Genomic DNA, 21,303 nt, shown 5'->3' on the forward strand with positions numbered 1-21,303 from the left:
AAATATAGGCAGCAGTCTGCTTTTCCAGTGTAGACTTCAGCTACCTCAGGTTTGGCTTCTGCCGATTAAGCACTGAAGTTTCTTGGCATACTTCCTCTAGAACGCTACTACTCTTCCCTTTCAAGAGGGGAGACTATCAGAATCCTGAAGTAATAATCTTGTAGTCTTTTTCCCAGAGGGAAAAATGTTCTTGGGTGTACAGTACTAACCTGAGCATTTTGGTTTAAGGTTTGTGTGAAAACTTAAAATGAACTGACTTTTTGCTATCTTTCACTCAGGTAACTTGTGTATAAATCAGTTCTTATTGAAGGCTTCAAGTATACAAACGAGCAAAAAGATACTGTAGAAGCAGGCTATTAATATGGACAGTTCAAATTTGAAAAATGTTCAGTTTTACTTTTTGTGACTAGGATTTTTTACTCTTCTTGTGTCTTTTCAGTCCAAGCCGTACGTGTTTGACCATGTATTCCAGTCAAGTACATCGCAGGAACAAGTGTACAATGATTGTGCTAAAAAAATTGTAAAAGGTAAGGAAAAACATTGAACTTGACAATAAGGAGGCCATCAGTAGATTAAGTGGCTTTTACTGTTGAAAATTGTGTTGTAGTTCCAGCTCTTCTCTTCCTACCCATCTTTCCCCCAAAAACTGTATCTAAAAGAAACAGCGTGAATTATAGCGGGAATGGCAGCAATCACTACAGGTAAAGTTGATGAATGACATCAATTCTGAACCCATGTATTCAGTTCATAACTGTTTGAAATGTTAATCTTGTCAGGTTTGCAATCTTTCAGGCCAGGTCTCTTCCATTAAAATTTTCTCTTGGACAATTATAGGGGGGGGGGGAAAAAAGGAAAAATATAACTTTTCTATTTTAAAATGATGCTTGAGACTCTTTTAAAAAAAAAAAAAAAAAATTGCAGCCAAAATCAATGGGGTTGAAATATGGCATAGGAATAGATGATGCTATGGAAATATCTGTTCCAGGAAAAAGCCTTGATTAGTATGAACCTTCAAAAATCAAGCATAGGCAATGTTTTTCTAAGCTTGTATAATACATAGCTAAGTAAGAGTTTGAGATCATCTTAGTTGACTAAAGTTCTCATTGCACAACTATAGTGAAGATCCTCTGCAGATAGAACTCCTGCCTCAATGCTTATACATCTTAGAGTACAGAATCTCTGTCCTTGAATATATTAAATTGGTTGCGGCAATACTTTTAAAATAGAATTATAAAAAACCTAGAAAATCATCATGTGATAGTCTAACCAGTTCATCTTCTGCAAAATAAAATCTTGCCTTACAACTGTAGTAGAATCCCTTGAACAGGTCAGTAAAATATTGGGTAAAGGAAAGGCGTCCCAGTAGATATAAATTATTTGAGCTTTCAAAAGGCTTTAAACCAAACCTTCACAAATAACTAAAAAAAAATTAGTCTTGGTGTAATAGGCAATTTACTGGTAAGGATCAGAAGCTGGCTAAGAGATAAAACAGAAATAAATGTTAAATTTTCATGATAGCTGAAGTTAAGCAGTGAATTGCTATAAGGGTCTATAGTAGCACTCGTTATGAATGCATTAATGATTTTTAAAGGGGGATGAGCAGTTTGGTACTCAGACTTGCAGATACAAATTACTTGAGCAAGACTGCAGAAGACTGAGAAACTTCAGAGGATCCTTACCAAGCTAGGTAAATGCATAACATGGTGGCAGATGAAATTAATTAATAACAAATGCAAAGTAATGAGCACTGGAAGAGATAATTTGAACTAATCATACACCTTTCAAGGTTCTAAATTAACTCTAAAAACTTAAGAAAATCATAACTGTGGACAGCAAAATTAAGACTTAAGCTCAATATGCAGCAGTTGTCTAAAAAGCAAATGAAGTTAGGAGGCATAAGGAACGACAGAATGAATAGTACAGAAGTATTATGTCAATTGTATAAATAGTGTGTTCTAACCTGGACTGCAGTGTTCTTTTTAGTTATTTTATGGGGGGAGGGATAGCTCAGTGGTTTGAGCATTGGCCTGTTAAACCCAGGGTTGTGAGTTCAATCCTTGAGGGGGCCACTTGGGGATTTGGGGCAAAATCAGTACTTGGCCCTGCTAGTGAAGGCAGGGGGCTGGACTCAATGACCTTTCAAGGTCCCTTCCAGTTCTAGGAGATGGGATATCTCCATTAATTATTATTATTATTGCCTCCCCAAAAAAGATATTGCATTATTTGAGGAAGTTCAGAAGATGAGCGATTAAGGGGATGTGTAAACTGTCATGAAGAGTTTTAAAGATTGGTACTACTTTTCATCATGTCCCTCCTTACTAGTCTCCTCTCAAGTAATTAATAGTATTGAGAAGGTAGATAAGGAACTTCTGTTTGTCCTCTCTCATAACAAAAAGACAAGGGGCCATTTAATGAAACTGGCAAATGGCAAATTCAAAACTGATAAAAAGGATTTCCTTTTTCACACAAGTCACAATTAAATTGTGAACTTGTGGCAGTGAATTAATCATTTAGACAAGTTACCTAGGAGACTTCAAAGAAGTTCAGACATTTATATGGATAACAAGAATATCAGTTCTATAAATATTACAATTACAATAAATTTGAAATGTTACATATATTACAGTCACAATACTTCAAAAAAACAAACAAACAACTAGCTTTAGAAAAGATACAAACGTTTACGTTTATGGCATAAGCTAACCTCTTAACTACTGGAAGTTAGAAAGTTTCTGTGGGTGGACTGGTTATCCAATAACAGCATGTTGCAGGATTTCTTCCTCTGTCCTCAGAAGCACAGTATTTGTGTTCCTAGTTTTTCAGTTTTCATAGTTTTCCAGCCTAAACAAGACACTAATTTCTAATTTAAACTTTTTTAAAAAGCCTTTCACTCTGCCTTTGTATACTAAAAAGAAGCAAAAAGGTACAATCCCATTTTTTTCCTTTGTCGCTCACCTTTTAAAAGTGTCTGTATCTTGAGTCTGAAACTCTTATGTAATGCATTAGTTTACATTTTAATCTATTGATGTAATTTCTCCTACTCTAGCAACGTGCAATTCTATTTTATTAGACTTGTGTTCATATTGGAGACACCTTGTAATGGTCAAAATTCATTTGGAGTCAAAATCCTTTGTTAGATTATTTGTCCATCAAACACTGAATTATCTTCTTGCTTAGAAAAGAACCCTAATGCATCAATTCTTTCTTGTTAGATGTACTTGAGGGATACAATGGTACAATATTTGCTTATGGACAAACATCATCTGGGAAAACACACACTATGGAGGTAAGGTATCTAAAAAGGACTGTCTCATAATATTTCTCTTTCTGCTGCTGGAGGACCAAATAAGGCTCCACAAATTAATTACTGCTATTTCCAGACTCATGGTAATAATGATGTCCAAAATACTATATTATGATCAAGCCCACCAAGAAATTGTGGGAGAAGGGATGCCAGATGAACAGAGGAGACTGAGGATTTGTATTTCAAAAGGTAGATAACTATGGGAAAAAATGATAAAATATTAAGTATTCCATTAATAGCAGCTTTTTATCTTCAATTTATTATTTAAGAGATTACTGGGGTCATTTTTTTACCCTAACAAATCTTGGTCCTAAATGGGTTGGCAAGACTTGTTAAAAAAATTCTTTCTAGTTACTATTCTAAAATCAACTCCTTCAGGTTCAGTTTGTCGTCTTTGAATAGTAGAAATCTGTTGTGTGCATGGAATTATAACTGATAAAGAATATTGCATTTAGTTGTCTTTTTTTTTTTTTTTTTTTCTCAAAAGGGAACACTTCATGATCCAGATGGGATGGGGATTATTCCAAGAATAGTGCAAGATATTTTTAATTATATTTACTCCATGGATGAAAATTTGGAGTTCCACATTAAGGTAAATTGTTTGGTTTAAGAAGTACTTTTGAAACAAAAGAAAGTTGCATCTGATTTTAAAATAAAGTAATTGATGGTTAAATCTTCGGGGGTGTTGGGGGGTGTATATACAAGTCTCCCATTTAATTTGGAAGATATGAATCCAAAGACAGTTGGATCCAGTGGTTGGGAATTCATTGACAGTAAGATGCTAATCTTTAACAGTGAGGGAAGTTATCCTTTGGTAACTTAGGTAATGGTTGTGGTAAATTCTCCATCACTTGAAGTCTTAATTAAGATTGGATGTTTTTCTAAGAGATGCTTTGGTTCAACCACAAATTCTTGGGCTAGGTGCAGGTATCACTGGAAGGAAGAAAGTCTCCTGTGTTAGGCAGGAGGTCAGACTACATTATTATAATGGTTCCTTTTGGCCTAAAATCTATGAATTACTGTGTTTTTAATGCTGTATCTTTTTTATTAGGTGTCATATTTTGAAATATACTTGGATAAAATAAGGGACCTTTTAGATGGTAAGTCTGTGCCCTTTATATAGGATGGGGATAGCAGCTTGTTAGACTGCAAAGAAGGGGAAAGAAACTTTACCGCCAGATTAGGATAGTTATGTAGCATACTAATGATACATTGTAAATGGCAACTATAAATGTAGTCTTTCATTGGTTTTCATAATCTTATAATTGTAAAATTAAGTATAGCTCTGCCTTTTCTTTGTATAATGTGTTATCTGTATAAAAGCATAAAAGTTTCTCTAATGGCCATTTTGTGTAAATCCTTGTTCCGATGTTAGAATATAAGAATTGCATGGGATATCATGGGAAATGATGTTTGTTTCCCTCGGGATATATATGCTCATTCCCCATATTTATTCTTTTGAACAAATGAAATATCTTATCTGTAGAGCTTTTTTTCTTCCAGTTTCAAAGACCAATCTTTCTGTTCATGAGGACAAAAACAGAGTTCCTTATGTAAAGGTGAGTATAAGTGTTACACTATTGAACTAACCTATCTTTTCTCCGTGTACATCGCTTATTTATGTTTTGTCAATTTTTAAAGGGCTGCACTGAACGTTTTGTATGTAGTCCAGATGAAGTTATGGATACTATAGATGAAGGAAAATCTAACAGACATGTAGCAGTTACAAGTAAGTGGTTTTTCCCCCCATGGCATTCTTTTCCTTTCATTAAGTTTATAAACGAGAGAAGCCCAAACTGTGAATATAAGTGAATGGTTCTAGTTTTTTTTGAAATATTGACTTGTGTGACTCACCTTAGTGTGTCACTTGGGGGAGGCAAGAGTAGGTTAAGACAAATTAAGACAATCTTGGTCTACTTAGTTTGTCTCCCCTTCATTTAACTTCCTGTTTCTAGGGCAGTGTTACTCAACTTGAGGTTGCATGCCCCCTCTTGGAGTAGGGGCAGAGCACAAGCATGGGGTAGTGAACGTTCATGATCCCAGATCCATGTCCCTCACCCCTTGAATGTACTCCTGTATCTGGAAGTAAAGCAATTTGTCTCTCATGAAGCCACCTGCTTTTTGTCTCTACTACTGCAGAGGCCTATAACAAAGCTGATCACGAGATGCCCATGTTTACTTGTCTGCAGATTTAGGCAGCATCCCATAGGTCCAAGTTTCTCTCTTTGGTCCTATGGCATTCCACTAAGTTGTAAAAGCATGTGCCTTGTGTCTTTGGAGATGTCAGTGGACTCTCTCACTGTAAGCAATATGTAACCTTCTACTGAGTGGGATGTAGGGAGGGAAGCTACAACATGAGATGGCAAAAAGAGGAAAAACAGAAAATGCTGCATTGGGGACAGAACAGAGGCAGAAAAGGTAAAACTGAGGCAGAAGAAAAGAGAATATAAACAAAAAATATGGCAGCATTTGGCCAAGGGAATGGACAAGCTTTTCATCTACAGAGGACTTCATCAGAAAAATGTTGGGAGCTGCTGTTTTTGGCGGAAATTTCCTGTTCCTGCTGCCTTTTCTTATTTTATCAGTAAAAGGTTGGGGAAGGCAATCAAATATCAAGGCCAAGCCTTCTCTGGCCCTCCCTTTGATCAGGAGAGTGTTTTTGGAGGAGTGATAAGCCAAACAGTTACTTTTTTTTCTTGGTGGCAGCAAGGAACAGAAACCAGAACTGGTCAGCATTTAAAAGCTGAGGAACAGGGAAGTAACAGTGGCTGGGAACAAGGGACTATTCCTTCTTTACACTTCCTCAGCTTCTCTTGTAGCTACCCCACGTCTTTAGAGGGCTGTGGGGGATTTAGGGTTGTTTCTGTCTGACACAGAGCTAGAGAGAAGACTAAATAGGAGGCTCATCTTCTCCCTCTTCCCCTCCAAAGTAAATCAGCTCTCCCTCTTCAAAGTAAATCAGCTTAGACTTCTGTTACTGAACTCGAAGAACTGTTTTAATTCAGTATGAACTGTGTGTCTTTAAAATTTTACTTGTGCTTCACATATCTTACCTATGCTATGAAGCATAAAGGAAAAAAGAAAAAAAAACTATCTTTAATTTATAACAAAAATGAAATAGTTTCTAAAGGAAACTCTGACACGTTGAGTCAGTATGTAACAGCTTTGAAAAAAATTTTGACAAATGTTCTAGTGTTTCTTATAATCTCCAAAAATACTTAAGCCCAGAGTAAAAGGCCAGATTAGTAAACTGTCAATACACTTTACATTTTATTAATAGAAATGTATAGAAAAAAAGATGACTTAATCTATTGAATAATATGGGATTGACCCTTCATTTGCCTACTTTAGTTTAAATACGCTGTATTCATCACAAACTACTGTAAGGCTGTCTATCTCGAGATATATTTGTTCACTGAGAGGTTCATATTAGTAAACTAAATGTTCAGCTAAAGTCAAATTAAAGTAATTGTTATCCAGGACAGATTTGTTGCGTAAGCAAATGTTTTGAACATTCTTAAATATTTTCATTATAGATATGAATGAACACAGCTCTCGAAGTCATAGTATCTTCCTTATTAATGTAAAACAAGAAAACACTCAAACAGAACAGAAACTGAGTGGAAAACTTTACCTTGTGGACTTGGCAGGTAGTGAAAAGGTAACTTTTTCTTTATATATTTGAAAACTAAAGGAACATACGGAACCTTGTTTAACGTAGAGCTTAGGTTGCTGAAGTATCACTTCCTAAGAACACACAAATCATAATACTGACTCCCCAGTCAGCTTCATGACTCTTCTTAAATCCAGCGCTCATATGTGAAACCCAGACTCCAGTATAGGCTAGTTTGACATGCTCCCTATTGATAGATAAGCTTGAATTTGGTAAAAGGTGTCGTGATTTTTTTTGTACATGAAAAAAGTAGATTGAAGTTCCATTGACCCTGTTTAAGTGTGATATGACAAATAGGAGGTGTGGGTTGTGATTGGTTATATGTTGGAATTGAAAAGGAGTTTGTTGTGAAGGTGGTGCCAGTGTGGATATTGTGTAGGTTGTGGTTGCTTGTATTAACACTGTCCTAACTGGTGATCACGTTGACTGGAAATGCACTTGAGAAACCTTAATTCTGAGACAAGGCTGTTATGTGGAAATTTCTTCCTTATTTTAACTGAATGAAATGGAGTCACCTTGTGCACCACTCTGCCAGTACTGTGAGCTCCCTATTTATGGGATCCTGTTTGTCCCCTATAGTCCACCAGGAGGCCCACATTAGGCCTGAGTGAACTATGGTTTTTAAATTGAGTTTGGATAGTAGCATGAGCGATAGGCGCAAAGCATTTGACCAAAGACAATCCCCCTTTCTCATGATCTTATTCTTTCTTAAGTTTGTAGTGGCCCTTGAAATACCAGTGTTATCTTACTTAAGATTTGGGTTGAGGTAATCAAAATAAAGAAAAACATGGCTAATTGGATACCCACCAGGTGCAGGAAATAATTATATTAGTTTGTTTTGAAAATAAATTCTTGCTCCTGTAACTAGGGGACAATATAGCAAAGTGAGATGAGGAAACCTTGAAGAGAGCAGGTTTCAGCCCTGAACTGCTTCATCTGGCTTTAGTTAAGGTCCAGTAACCAGCAGTGACATCACTTGTTTATTTACAGTGTATAAAAAAACCAAGGTTTTAAAGGTTTCTTTGTCTCAGAGCTTTTCCTTGCCGCTCTGGAGTCATGCCATGATGGGAAGGCATTTCCAGGCCTGATCCTGTTGTGAGTATTTGGCCAGAGGAGTGCAACAAAAATGACAAAAGGTTTAGAAAACTTGATCTACAAGGAAAGGTTAAAAAAGTGGCCATGTTGTCAAATCCCCTTTATTGTTTAACTGGTTCCTAAAAATGGTCAATGAGCAGTTTTCCAACAAATTGTGCACCCATCTTCTAGCATGTGTATTTGTGTTTTAGTAGTTTACACTTAACGCTTGTTTACTTTAATAAAATAAAATGTAACTTCAAAATTCTTTCAGTGTAGATTGGGAGAATGTGAGGGAGGGGAGATGCAGATCATAGAACTGTGGAGCAAGGTTGGGCATTTAGACTAGGGAACTAGGCTGGGCAGCAGAACTGGGGAAAGGTGTTAGTAGGAACTGGTGACGCTTCCTGTTCTTCAGTCTCTCCCATCTTTATCCATGACCCTCAGGTACCTTCTGAGGGAAGTCAGGTTACAGTAATTTTCCACTGCAATCTTCTCTGCTCTTGTAGACTTTGTGTCAGGAATCTGTATCTGAGGTTTTTTTGTGACAGAGGCTGTTTTTGAATCTGGTCTATATAGTCTTTCCCTATTGTTTAGGATGGTAACTTTCCTGCCTGACTTGATTTGACTTTTGGATTAATTAGTGTCCATAACTTTGAATTTCTTAGCCTTATTCATGTGCAAAAGCTAAGATTTTTGTCACAGAGGTCATGGAAGTCACGGAATCGGTGATTTCCAGAGACCTCTGTGACATTTTCGCTTCGACCCTGGGGTAGCAGGGCTGAAGCTGTCAGCCAGTGGGGCAACCTGCTGACGCGGGCAGACCACTGCATCTCCGAGCTGCTGCCAGGAGCAGGGGGATCCCCACACTCTGTTACTGAGGGTAGGGGGAATCCTGGAGGCCCAGCAGCAATGGGTGCTGGACCCTCCTCTTTCCCCATTTTGCCATAGTTATTTTTAATAAAAGTCAGGGACAGGTCACGGGTTTCTGTGAATTTTGGTTATTTCCTGTGACCTGTCCATAACTGACACAGTCTTAGCCTTATGCATGAATTGTTTGCATTCAATCCTTTTTTTTTTTATGACTGAGTACAGTTGGTCAAACTTTTCACCAAAATTGGGTTTTCAACTAAATTAATTGTTTTCACAGAAAGTATCTGCTTTCCTTGGTAAATTTTTGATTTTCATTGGAAAAACTGAATAGTCTTGAGCTGAAAACTTTTTGTTTTTTGATAGAAAATCAGAATTTTTCTTCAGGTGGTGTGGAGTGAGGGAAGAGAATCCATTTTCCCAACTGACTCTGCAAGTTAGAGGTGCTACAGTGACACTTCGTTTTAAAAAAGAGCAAGCTGTTCAGTGCTTTTTTTATAAGCACTAAACCTGAATAATGCTATCTAGAATGTTTACTTTTATTTACTCAATCTTTTTTAGGTTAGTAAAACTGGAGCAGAAGGTGCTCTGCTGGATGAAGCTAAGAACATCAACAAGTCTCTCTCAGCTCTTGGAAATGTCATTTCTGCTTTGGCTGAAAGCAGCGTAAGTGTATTTTTTTTAAATCCAGAAAGAGAGACAATACAGATGTAATAGTACCCAGGAACTATGAGCTGAAATTTTCAAGGCAGTGCATGAGATTTAACCACACATCTCCCCATGCACTGCCTTAAAAATCTCAACTATTGTATCACTACATTGCAAGTGCAATAGTGTCTGTTAGAGTCAGTCTTGCTGTGTAAAGCAGAAATCTTAATGGAAGCTTCCTCTACCCTAAAAGTACAAAAGCTTAGACATAACTCTCTTTTTGAAAGGTTTGTACTTGTACCACTGTGTTGGGCATTGTTTAAGAACCTGAAGAGAAATTACCTTTTACTATTCTTCTTGCTAATTTATTGGTCTTAGCTGAATTAAGTGCAGATCCTTATCCAACAAACTAAATAGTTAAGTCTGTCAACTCTAACTTATTCCTTCAAACATATGCTAATCTATACATTTATTTATTCCAGACTTACGTTCCATATCGTGACAGTAAAATGACCAGAATCCTCCAGGATTCATTGGGTGGTAACTGTAGAACCACTATTGTAATTTGCTGCTCTCCATCATCATACAATGAGTCTGAAACTAAATCTACGCTCTTGTTTGGTCAAAGGTGAGTAAACACTTCAAAAATGCTAGTAGGATTTGTTTCATTGAAGTCTTGTAAGTCATGAAGTACAAGCATCTTTTTATTAAGCTCCTATGCATATTTTCTGGTAAGATTGGTGTAAGTAAACACATTCGATGAAATGATAACTGCCAAAGATGTCTGCTCTAATCAAGCAAGGTAGGTTGAGCTCTTAAATTCTACTGCTGACTGCATGTTCAACTATACACATTTGCTTTTTAAAAACCAAAAAGCTCAGTGAAGAAAGACACTAATACAGAATAATTAATTTTTAATTTAAATTCACAGATGGTTACGGTTCCTATATCAAATATAACATCAACACTTAATATTTCTTTAACTCGTGTATACACACTGCTAAGCATTTTAGTGCCCGATTATGTAATGTGCCTAAAATATCCATAAGTAGGGCTTGAAAAATCCACTCATCATGGCAAGTGTAAGAAACTTTCTTGTGAGTGTGGAGGACCAATATCATCCTCTTCAGCAGAGTTTACTTTCATTTAAAATAAAGCTCTCATCCTTATGGAAGAAAAGATTGATCTAATGCTGTCTTCCGCAGTTCCAGCACTTCTGCAGCTGCTCTTACTATGCTGCAGAGTAAATACCGACCAGAGTGTGTGAGGATTTGGGGGAGTGGGGCGTTGTTACTATTCATTACCGTATGTGCTTCAGTGAAACAGGGAATTGTTGATCTTGCTCTTTTGCTGCTTAGCAAAGCACTGAGCAGTAGCAAAGGCTGTCACTGGAGCTATTTGTGGTGGAGGAAAACTCAGAAATGAGAACAGTGAGTGGTAGAGTAGCAGAGACCTCACCAAAGCCCGCTTCAGGCTTTTGAATGCAGGGAACACACACACAACTCTGCATCTCCTTTCTGGCAGCTGAGGAAAGAGGGGTTCAAATTTCAGACCCCTGCTGTTTATGGGAAATACAGCTAGTCCCTGAACGAGATCCAGTGACACCACCCAGGTAGGAATCCCAGCAGGTGGGGGTGTATGGATATACACCTCATGTGGGACTCCATCATTGGATGGGATAAAAAACTTGAGGGCAGAAAGTAAGGTGGGAAAATCCTTCCTCAGAGGGGCATGCCTGATTCACTATAGTTTAAATGTTGCCTCTTTTGTAGAGAGGCCATCCTGGTCAGTGACAGACACACACAGTGCATTTGCTGCTAGAAGAGTCGTACATACTACAAAAGTGTAACTTCTATTTAGCTTTCAAATCTAGGGCTCAGAAGAACAGTCATTATGACTTGACTTCCTGGATGACGGTGCACCCCCGTACATCAGTTTCCCCCATGGGTCTCTAGCACCTCTTTGACCTCAGTGCAACACTCTCCCAGAAGGGGGAAGTCCTCAGAGACCTCCTCTAAACACTGTAAGAGGAGCTTTAATTTCCCTCCCAGGAATGCAACCCCAAAAAACTTAGTTTCCTGACCAGGTTGACAACCTCAGAAACATCATCCTTGAGGCTCAGTACTGTGGAGGCAAGGAGTCCACCAGTACTGATGAAATAGAAAAGTGCTGCAGCCCTAAGGCTAAACATGGCTCTGGGAAGGCTTTGATACCATCTAGTGGAGATGGTCAGAACGAGCTCAGATGTTCCATACCATCAGAGTTTACTCTTGTTCTGTTACCCATATCGAGTTCTTTGGTACCAAATAAACTTCCAGACACATCAGCACCATTTGTAAAGCACTTCAAGCTATTGGTACTGTCTGCCAAGGACAAGCTTACAGGTCCGTCTCTCACACAGACGTTTGGCTCCCCCATCTGATACAACTTCACAACAGGCTTCATCACTGAAGGATCCGTTTTGACAGAATGATTGAGGGTTTGACCCCCTCCTGCCTCATTAGCTTGCCAGCTTCAACATTTTGTCCACCTCCCCCCCATTTGGAGACCGACTGTTCCATTTCCAATAACCGTGGGAACCTATCACCTTGGACAAATGGATGATGGAAGTAATATCATTGGGCTACGCCATCCATTTTACCTCCCTCCTTGTTCCCCTTTTCTGTCCCGCTTCAGGGACCTCTCTCTAACAAATTACTGGTAAGACAGGAAATAAAATCCCTTCTTCATTTAGGGGTGATAGACCTGGTCACCAATCAGCACAGGAGAGGGTTGGACAGATTTGTGACTTTATCACACCTTGTCAGAACTATTGAAGGGAGCCCCCAGACTTCAGTCAGAAACTCTTCATCTTGGTCACATGGCAGCTTGCACCTTTGTGACAGTGTGTGCAAGGTTATGCCTTCACTGTTTTCAGGGGTGGCTCAAATCCGTTTACTCGCCCAACAGGCACACCTACTTGTCTAGACTGTCAGTTCCCCAGCAGGTGAAGTATTCCCTAGACTAGTGTAAGGTCCATTGCAAGGTAGCAGCGGGGGTTCCCTTCCTCCAACATAATTGGTTGACCACGGATTCATCTCTGTTATGGTGGGTGGAGGGGCACACCTTGATTCTCTAACAGTGCAGGGCAGATGTTGATCCTAGGAAACCACCCTCCATCTCAACCGGTTGGAACTCAAAACGATCAGATATAGCTGCCTTGAATTTCTGCCTCTCATCAGGCAGATCTGTCAAGGTCATGATGGACTACATAGCCTGCATGTTCTGTATCAACTGGCAGAGAGGAACAAGATTCTATCTGTGCCGAAGCAGTGAAATTATGGAAGTGGTGCATAAAATATTGCATAGGAATTTCAGTAGTGTAACTTCCGAGCAGACAGACTGTCATGGCTGATGTTCTCAGCAGGTGGTTTTCCCAAGACTATGAATCGGAGTTGGATCTCCAGGTTCTAGTTGGTATTTTTTAGACTTGGGAGTTTCGAGAAGTCGACCTCTGCCACAACTGCAAACAAAAAATGCCATTTGCTTGCTTTGGGGAGGGTAACTTCACAATTCCTGGGGGGACACCTTCCTTCTCCCTTGGATGAAAAAGCAGTTTTATGCTTTTCTCCTGATGCCTCTGATCCTCAGAATGACAAACAAAATCAGACAGGACAAGACCAGAGTCATCCTTAAAGCCCCGATGTTCAAGGCAAGCATGGTTTCCTTATCTGTTCCACCTAGCTCTTTATCCACTGATAAATCTTCTGATCACATCTGAACCTCTCTCTCAGGACGCCAGTCGACTGCTGCATGCGAATCTGAGCAGTCTCGTCTAGGCGTGGCTCCTCAGTGGTTTGCGGGGCTAGAGGTTGTCCTGTTCTGGAGAGGAACAATACACATTATTCAATAGTAGGAAATATTCAACCAGAAATACTTACCTTTAAAAAGCACCCTCTGTTGCTTTTTACAGATTCAGACTAACACGGCTACCCCTCTGATACTTACTTACCTTTAAAAGTGGAGATGAGTTAGTCATTAGTGTGAACTCCAGAAAGCTGTCCATGAAGTTGCCTTGCTTCTGCTCATTTTGGAATTCTTGTTGCAGCTTAAGAAAGCAGGACTTTCACTTAGTTCCTTCCAGGTTCTTCTGGCTGCCCTGACGGCTTTTCACACCACTATTGAGAGATTCTCCCTGTTTGTAAGGTTCATGAAAGGTCTGGGAAATCTCTTCCCATGGGTGAAAGTCCGGACCCCATTTTGGGACCTTTTAATTTGGTTCTTAAGTCATATAAAGCCTCCTCTTGAACTGACGGCGACCTACTCCTTATTGAATTTCTCTATGGAAACAGACTTCCATATGGCTATTACCTCAACCCACAGAGTTCAAGAGTTTGGGGCATTAATGACTGACCCTCCTTTCACAATATTCTACAAGGATAAGGTTTCCATTACAGCTGCATCCTAGTTCCTTCCTAAAGTGTCTGTTTCATCCAAATCAGATAATTTAGTTACCAGTCGCCCTCCCCGCCCCCCAAAACTGCACAGTTCCAACCGGGAGGCTGTCCTCCATATTCTAGCAGTCAGAGCATTATCCTTCTCCCTAGATAGAACTAAACTTTTTTTGTGACTCTCCTAAACTGTTCACTTTCTTTGCAGACAGATAAAAAGGTTCTGCCTTTTCTACCCTGGGACTATCAAAATCAATACAGGCATGTCATCTCATTCAGTGAGGTCACAATCTACGTCTGTGACTTTACTCAACACACTCCAGTTGCAGATATCTGCAGAGCTGCTACATGGTTTTTGGCACATACCTTCTCCAGACACTATGCCTTAGTCAATGCCTCCAGATCTGATGCGGCAGTTGGCATTGCAGTTCTTTCCTTTAACTTATTTGACTCTGAATTGCCTTCCTCCATATGGGAATGCTGCTCTGGAGTCACTTGAAGTGGAGCACCCATAGGGATACTCAAAGGAAGAGAAGTTACCCTATGCAGTAACTGTAGTTCTTTGAGATGTGCATTCTTATGGGTGCTCCACTACTTGCCCTCTTTCCTCTCTGCTTTGGAGTTTTTCTGAGACTCAGATGTGGAGAAGGAACTGAGGCAGATTCACCCATGCAGTCTGATACAGCTTCAGTGTTGGGCACAAACATATCAGTGGCACATGCAGGGGCTCAATAGACAGTGATAATAGAAAATCTCCATTCGAAGGTGTGTGGGGCACATGAACACCTGTAGGGGGACACATCTCAAAGAACTACAGTCCCTTCTCTTTTTGCCCTAAACTAGAGAACATGAAAGAATCTGAGAGAGTCAGATAGTTTGTCAGGGCACATATCCTTTACCTCAGGCTATTCTCAGTTTAAACCCTACTTCGTTCCCCATCGTTGAGTCCACATTAGTGATTCTTCTAAAGTTGGCATTTATGTAGAATTTGCAGAATTAAAATCTGCATATGTCTGGCACTGGAATTATCTTTATGATTGAAGTTAAGGCCACCCACTGGTTGTTGAGCATATGGAGCTTATCTATAGATGGTTGGAACGAAGATGGTGGTGGTTTAGAAGGGGAACTGATTAGTGCAGTGTAGACTGGATGTTTAAGAACTTCACTGCTTAACTTTTGATGTACTATGTAGTTGTCTTATCACAGTTTTATTGAAGGTTTTGTGTGTGGCAAGAAGAATAAGGACACAGTCAGGCACAATATTGTGCCTGTTGGATAGGCTAGGTAATGAATCAAATCTCATCAAGCTGTGAGTAGGCTGGAATCTCTGTATCAGACTTGTTCAGCCTGGCTAATTTTCTGTTTTTTTTTTTTTTTTTTTTTTTTTCCCCCCCCCCCCCCCTCAGAGCTAAAACTATTAAGAACACAGTCTGTGTCAATGTGGAACTCACTGCAGAACAATGGAAAAAAAAGTATGAAAAAGAAAAAGAGAAAAACAAGACACTGCGTAACACCATACAGTGGCTTGAAAATGAGCTCAACAGATGGCGCAATGGTAAGAAGTTATTACATTTTTTGTTGCTTGAATTTTAGCTTAGTGAATATAGTTGAGTTAGTCAAACTAGATAAAGGCGTGGCCAGACGGTGGCTCGTGAGACAGATGAAGCTCTTTTATAATTAGTATGGCCCATTCTCCACCTACCAGACAGGGCAATGGGGAGAGCTTGGAGCTCTTCTGCCCTGCAGCGGGGTGGTGGGGCTGGAGGCTTCTACCCTGTAGGGGAAGGGAATGTTGCGGGGCATCAGGGCAGAAGCCCTGCGGGGCAGATTGTGTCTTGTGGCTCTCAAACTTCTGAAAATTATTATACGCAACTTGGAAGGTCAGTAAGTTTGTCCACCCCTGGATTTAGATGATCATCGTAATCCCTTGGAATCTATGAATCGTTGAAAAGTAAATTTAAAAAAATGGGTATATCAAAAACTGATAAATCATAAACTGTAGTGTCAATCTGAAGTCTCATCTTCCACTTTGCATTTCATGGCTTGTTATAGCCATAATGATACTGAGTTCTAGGTTAACTCTTCAATGTTACGCATTTTGTTTGCATTTTGTGAATCTGAGGTAAGGCCTATTAATTGCTATTCTTTTCCAAATAAACTCAGTACACTAATTGAATCTTATTAAATTAATTTTAAAAAGTTAGTTTGGTACAGTTGCAGGTGTCTAAATGAGGTACAGACACTCCCTGGGTTACACAAACCCCGACTTATGCAAACCCACACTTACAGAAAAAGTTCCATAAGCGTGGGTTTGTGTTTTGTTTTTTTTTGCGTAATTGTCGGGTATACGTCCCCAATTTATACAAAATTCGACTTACCGGAACGCTTGTGTAAGTCAGGGAGCGTCTGTAAACTATTTTTTACCCTTATATAACTTAGACACTGACCAAATCTATTTTTCCAATTCAGTTTGTGTTACTATAAGACTTTGCTGACAATTTTAACCAGGAGCAAACTTTTACAGGCACATTAATGGCCTGTGAAAATTAGGGTTGTATAATCTTGAAACATGCTATTAAAATAGCATATAATTTTTGAGGCTACTGTAGTAGTCCTTATTCCTTTTAAAATAAATTGTACCTGAAACTACTGAAACGTGTGTCTAAGAATATTCCTTCATGTTCCAGTTGAGATGACATGCGTTAGCTTTCAATTTACTGGATTTTTACTTCAGTAGACACTGTATTTGTGTTAGGTGTTTAACTTCTAGGAAAATATTGATTGCATTAAACCAGGGGTTCCCAAACTTGGTTCACGGCTTGTCTCGCGGCCCACCAGGGGCTTACCCTGAACAAGCTGCGAACCAAATTTGGGAACCCCTGCATTAAACTGTTGTACTTTTTAAATACATTAAATTGTATGGGAATGGTGACTGTTTAAAGTAAATGTGAACTAATATGTTAAATGTTTTTTGTGGGAAGCACTTGTGGGATTATGGAAAGCGGAAACTTGAAATGCTGTGTTTTGGAAAATTTACTGTCTGTGGATGGCAAGATAGTTTTCATAATACTAATATTTAACAGGATTCTATTAATTAAAGGATAAGAATATAATGAATGCTACTCAAAATGGTTTAATCAAACAAACAGATTACATTCTCTGAGATTACAAATTTGGCTGATAAAGGTAATTACATACATGAACTAGACTTGTATAATATGTTTGATTTAGTACTCACACCAGTCTAAAAAATTTGCAATATTAAAGCACAAATTAAATAGATTAAGAACTGGTGAATTGACAGGTCTCAAAGTAGTCATCAGTGGGAAATCATTGAATGGTGGGAGGGCTAGTAGGATTATGACTTTGATAGTATCAATAGCAGTGTTAATTACTGTTTAGTAAATACTATTTACTATTTGATACTATTTACTAATATTTATATACTAAATATTGACACTATTTAACTGCTTGGTAAAGCCATTCAAATAATATGCATTTTAATATAGCCAAATGCAAAGTTAAACATCTAGAAACAAAGAATGCAGGCTATGCTGTATCCTGGAAAGCAGGGACTATGAATGATATCTAGGGATCATGGTGAACAAGCAACTCAGCCTGAACTCCCAGTGTGATGCTGTGGCTAAAAGGTCTAATGTGATCCTTAGCTGCATAAACAAGGAAGTAGAGACTATAGGAGTTGGGAGGTGATTTGACCTGGGTATAGTAGTAGTGTGATTGACTCTAGAATACTGTGTACATTTCTGGTGTCCACATTCTAAAAATTGGAGTGGGTGTGGAAAAGAGCTGTAGAAGTAATTCAAGGGCTTGAAGAATGCCTTATCAGAGAGAGACAAGGTGGTTGATATCTTTTATTGTACCAACTTCTGTTGGTGAAAGACAAGATTTCAAGCTTACACAGAGCTCCTCTTATAGCAAGAGACTTAAAGCTCAATATATTTATCTTGTCAAAAAGAAGAATGAGAGGTGATTTGATTACAGGGTATAAGTGCCTTCAAAGGGAGAAATGCTGGGTACTAAAAAGCTCTTCAGTTTACCAGAGAAAGGCATAACAAGACTCAAACTGGAAGCCGAAGCAGAAATAAGACCTACGTTTTTAAGTGAGGGTGATTTAACAACTGGACCAAACTATCCAGGGAAGTCGTGAATTCTCAGTCTTCAAATAAAAGCTAGATCCTTTTCTAGAAGTTATGCTTTAGTCAAACAAATTGTGCTTACTCAAGTACACAAGTTATTAAACTCCGTAATTAACTGGAATAATAACTGGGTGAAATTTAAGGCCAGAAAACACCATTCGCCCATCAAGTCTGACTTCCTGTATATCACAGGCCCTTAAACTCTCTGGAATATTTTATTTACCATTTAACTACTACCTGTCATAACTACGGACTATCTCATATATAACTTCTCAGGGATACTTCACTTTGAAAGACATTTCTAAACTAACTGTGATAAGAGAACATATTTATAAAATCTCTTTACTTAAGGGGAGATTGTACCAGTTGATGAGCAGTTTGACAAAGAGAAAGCCAACTTGGAAGCTTTTGCAGTGGATAAGGATGTTGCTATCAATAATGATAAACCAGCTGCTACAATTGGAGTGACTGGTAATTTTACTGATGCTGAAAGAAGAAAGTGTGACGAAGAAATCACTAAATTATACAAGCAACTTGATGACAAGGTATGTTGTTCTTGTTAAATATAAAATCTCTTAGTAAGCATGTTTGGAGCTACAGTAGTTGATTTTTAATTCAGACAAATCTTCATTTGTTAGTACAAATGAGCATGGTGGGTGTTCTCAATCCATATAACGTGGTCTGACTGCAGTTCCCATGGATTAAACACAGCAGAAACAATCCCCTCATTTGGGACTAATTGGCATTCTCTTTGTCAATTTCAACAGGCGGGGGCGGAGATTGAAAGAATAGAAAGAACAAAGCAAAGTGGGCAGAGCATGGGGAATAGATGAAAATGGAGTCTGATGTAGGCAGAGTAGAGTTGAATGCAGAACATTCTTTGAGACCACTCAACTCCTTGATAGTTGGATGTCTGTGATAATACAATACTAATGGAAGGGGGAGGTAATATGCAGTTAAACTGATATTTGAGTGATCTGTTTTGGAAAAGCTGAGAGATGTTGCTTATTTGTCCATTATTATATTTTACAAAATATGCCATTTGGTTACATATCTCTAACATGTAAACAATATTCTGGTACTAAATATCTTAAAGTAATAAATTTATCTAAAGTCAGGAGAATTTTCATTCCAAGTAGATTACTTGGAAGTTACAGAGAGCACATGTCCTAGTTCTTGAACTTGGAGAAGACATTGTGACGTAACAAAGGGGTAGGATTTTGCTCTTGGGTGCAAGGTAAATTACTACAAATGCATCTAAAGCTAGAAGCCTACTATATTTTTTTCATATCCCTTTTGAGTCCATGAATCATCTGTCTTGTATTTAGTTTTCATTTTTGGAAACAATTATCAAAGGTTGGTGAACAACTGACTTCTAATGTGTGTTTGAGATTTTTGTGTGTTCAAACTGTTCAATGGATTGCTGGTTTTAATTGCAGGATGAAGAAATCAATCAGCAGAGCCAATTAGTAGAAAAGTTGAAGACACAAATGTTGGATCAGGAAGAGGTGAGTTTCACTATTGTGTATTTTATTTGGGGTTTTTCATTTGATTTAAAAAAAAAATAATTGGGGATATTGCAGAAAAAAACCCACCTTAAAGTCATAACTAACTTTTCAGTAAACTGAAAGTAGGATGATTATATAAGGAAACCAGTTTATTCATTTACCACATCATAATCCTTCTCTAGTTTTAAAGTCAGAATCTAACTGTTCAATGTCTATCCAGAGCTCCTCGTTTGATGTACTTTGGCCAGTCAGTAACTACAGATTCACAAACCCCTTTACCAATTTAGTGTGTCTGTTCAGAGTTTTGTCGCAGTAGGACTTCCCCACCTTTTCCATGAGTATCAAGAAGTCTCAGTCTTTAGAAGTTTCAAAATACTTGCATTCCTCTGTAGGAAGAATATGAAATGGAGGGGGAAAAAAAAACCCTCTAGTGTTCATTTTAATCACCATATTTTGATTACAAAACTATTCAGTTTTACAAGGCATTAAGTTGTGACGACATAATTTGTATACAGTTATCCTCTTATCTAGGTTTGCTGGAAGTATTGGACATAATGTTTTCTTTTTATTTATGAACTGTATATGAATCTGCTCTTGCTGTATAATGCCAACCAAAAGTATTTAATTTGGTATAATTTATTTAAAAAACAAAGCTTTTACCAGATCCTTCTGTTTCTGTTAATTTTGACAGATGTTTAGATTAGGTAATATTAATATCTAATCTCCATACAAAGCTAATATGTTTTTACTAAAAACTAGCTCTCTTTCGGTCACTGAATTATTTCTTAATTTTAGATGCAAATGATTCCACTGCTAGAGAAAACAGAAGGGAAGCATGGGCAACCTTGCCTGGCTCTCCTATGTGAGAAAATAGATTTACTTAATTTTAAATATTTGTCTGAAGCCATGTCTACACTACAGAGTTATATTGACTTAAGTTAGAGCTATTCAGGCTGGAGCCGCAGATGCCAAAATGTCCACCAGTTTGAGAGATTTTTCCTGGACCACCTCTGGTTGGATATCTAGGGCCATAGCCATCCTCCTCAGCCACTCCTGATGAGTCTTAAAATTGTCCCAAGGTGACGAAATAGTCTTCACTACAACTGCCTCATCTGGGGATGAGGAAGAGGGACTTAAGTTATGTCGACGATCATAAGCCACTTTAATTACATCAGTTGTGCATGTCCACACAATGCTCCTTGGGTTGGCGGAATGTGTCCACAGTGAGTGCTTCGTTTTGTGCTGTTTTTCAACAGCCCTTGTTAACTGTGCGCCCACCATCTCTGCCTGAAAGCATGGATCCTGAACTGCTGACCAGTCTGGTAATGAGCATTATGAATACAACAGGGCTGGTTCTGCAGTATTTCATGAGCTGTGAATCGGTGGTGCCTGCCCTGCTGCCTGCCATAGAAAGAAATAATTCAAGATTGCTGCTTGCATTCATGGAGCAGCTGCACACAGTGGACCGTCGGTACTGAGCTCGGGGAAACAAGCACAGAGTGGTGGTATCGCATTGTGATGCAAGTATGTGATGACAAGCAGTGGCTGCAGAACTTTCAGATGCACAAATCCACCTTCCTGGAACTGTGTGCGGAGCTCACCCTAGCGCTGCGGCACAAGGACACCAGAATGAGAGCTG

At 38.7% G+C, this 21,303-nt stretch overlaps 1 protein-coding gene across 1 annotated transcript in view; it reads left to right on the forward strand.

Moving 5' to 3' along the window:
* KIF5B (kinesin family member 5B) overlaps positions 1-21,303 on the forward strand; it is a 68,959-nt gene that overhangs the window by 10,922 nt on the left and 36,734 nt on the right. The window contains exons 2-13 of the mRNA XM_034760117.1: positions 440-527; positions 3,213-3,286; positions 3,792-3,896; positions 4,356-4,404; positions 4,808-4,863; positions 4,946-5,033; positions 6,841-6,965; positions 9,483-9,587; positions 10,052-10,197; positions 15,406-15,554; positions 18,508-18,701; positions 19,596-19,664. Of these exons, the coding sequence (XP_034616008.1) occupies positions 440-527; positions 3,213-3,286; positions 3,792-3,896; positions 4,356-4,404; positions 4,808-4,863; positions 4,946-5,033; positions 6,841-6,965; positions 9,483-9,587; positions 10,052-10,197; positions 15,406-15,554; positions 18,508-18,701; positions 19,596-19,664 (1,248 nt within the window). The remainder of the gene's footprint in view (positions 1-439; positions 528-3,212; positions 3,287-3,791; positions 3,897-4,355; positions 4,405-4,807; positions 4,864-4,945; positions 5,034-6,840; positions 6,966-9,482; positions 9,588-10,051; positions 10,198-15,405; positions 15,555-18,507; positions 18,702-19,595; positions 19,665-21,303) is intronic.

This window comes from Trachemys scripta, chromosome 2, assembly GCF_013100865.1.
Source record: "Trachemys scripta elegans isolate TJP31775 chromosome 2, CAS_Tse_1.0, whole genome shotgun sequence".
Classification (NCBI taxonomy): Eukaryota; Metazoa; Chordata; order Testudines; family Emydidae; genus Trachemys; species Trachemys scripta.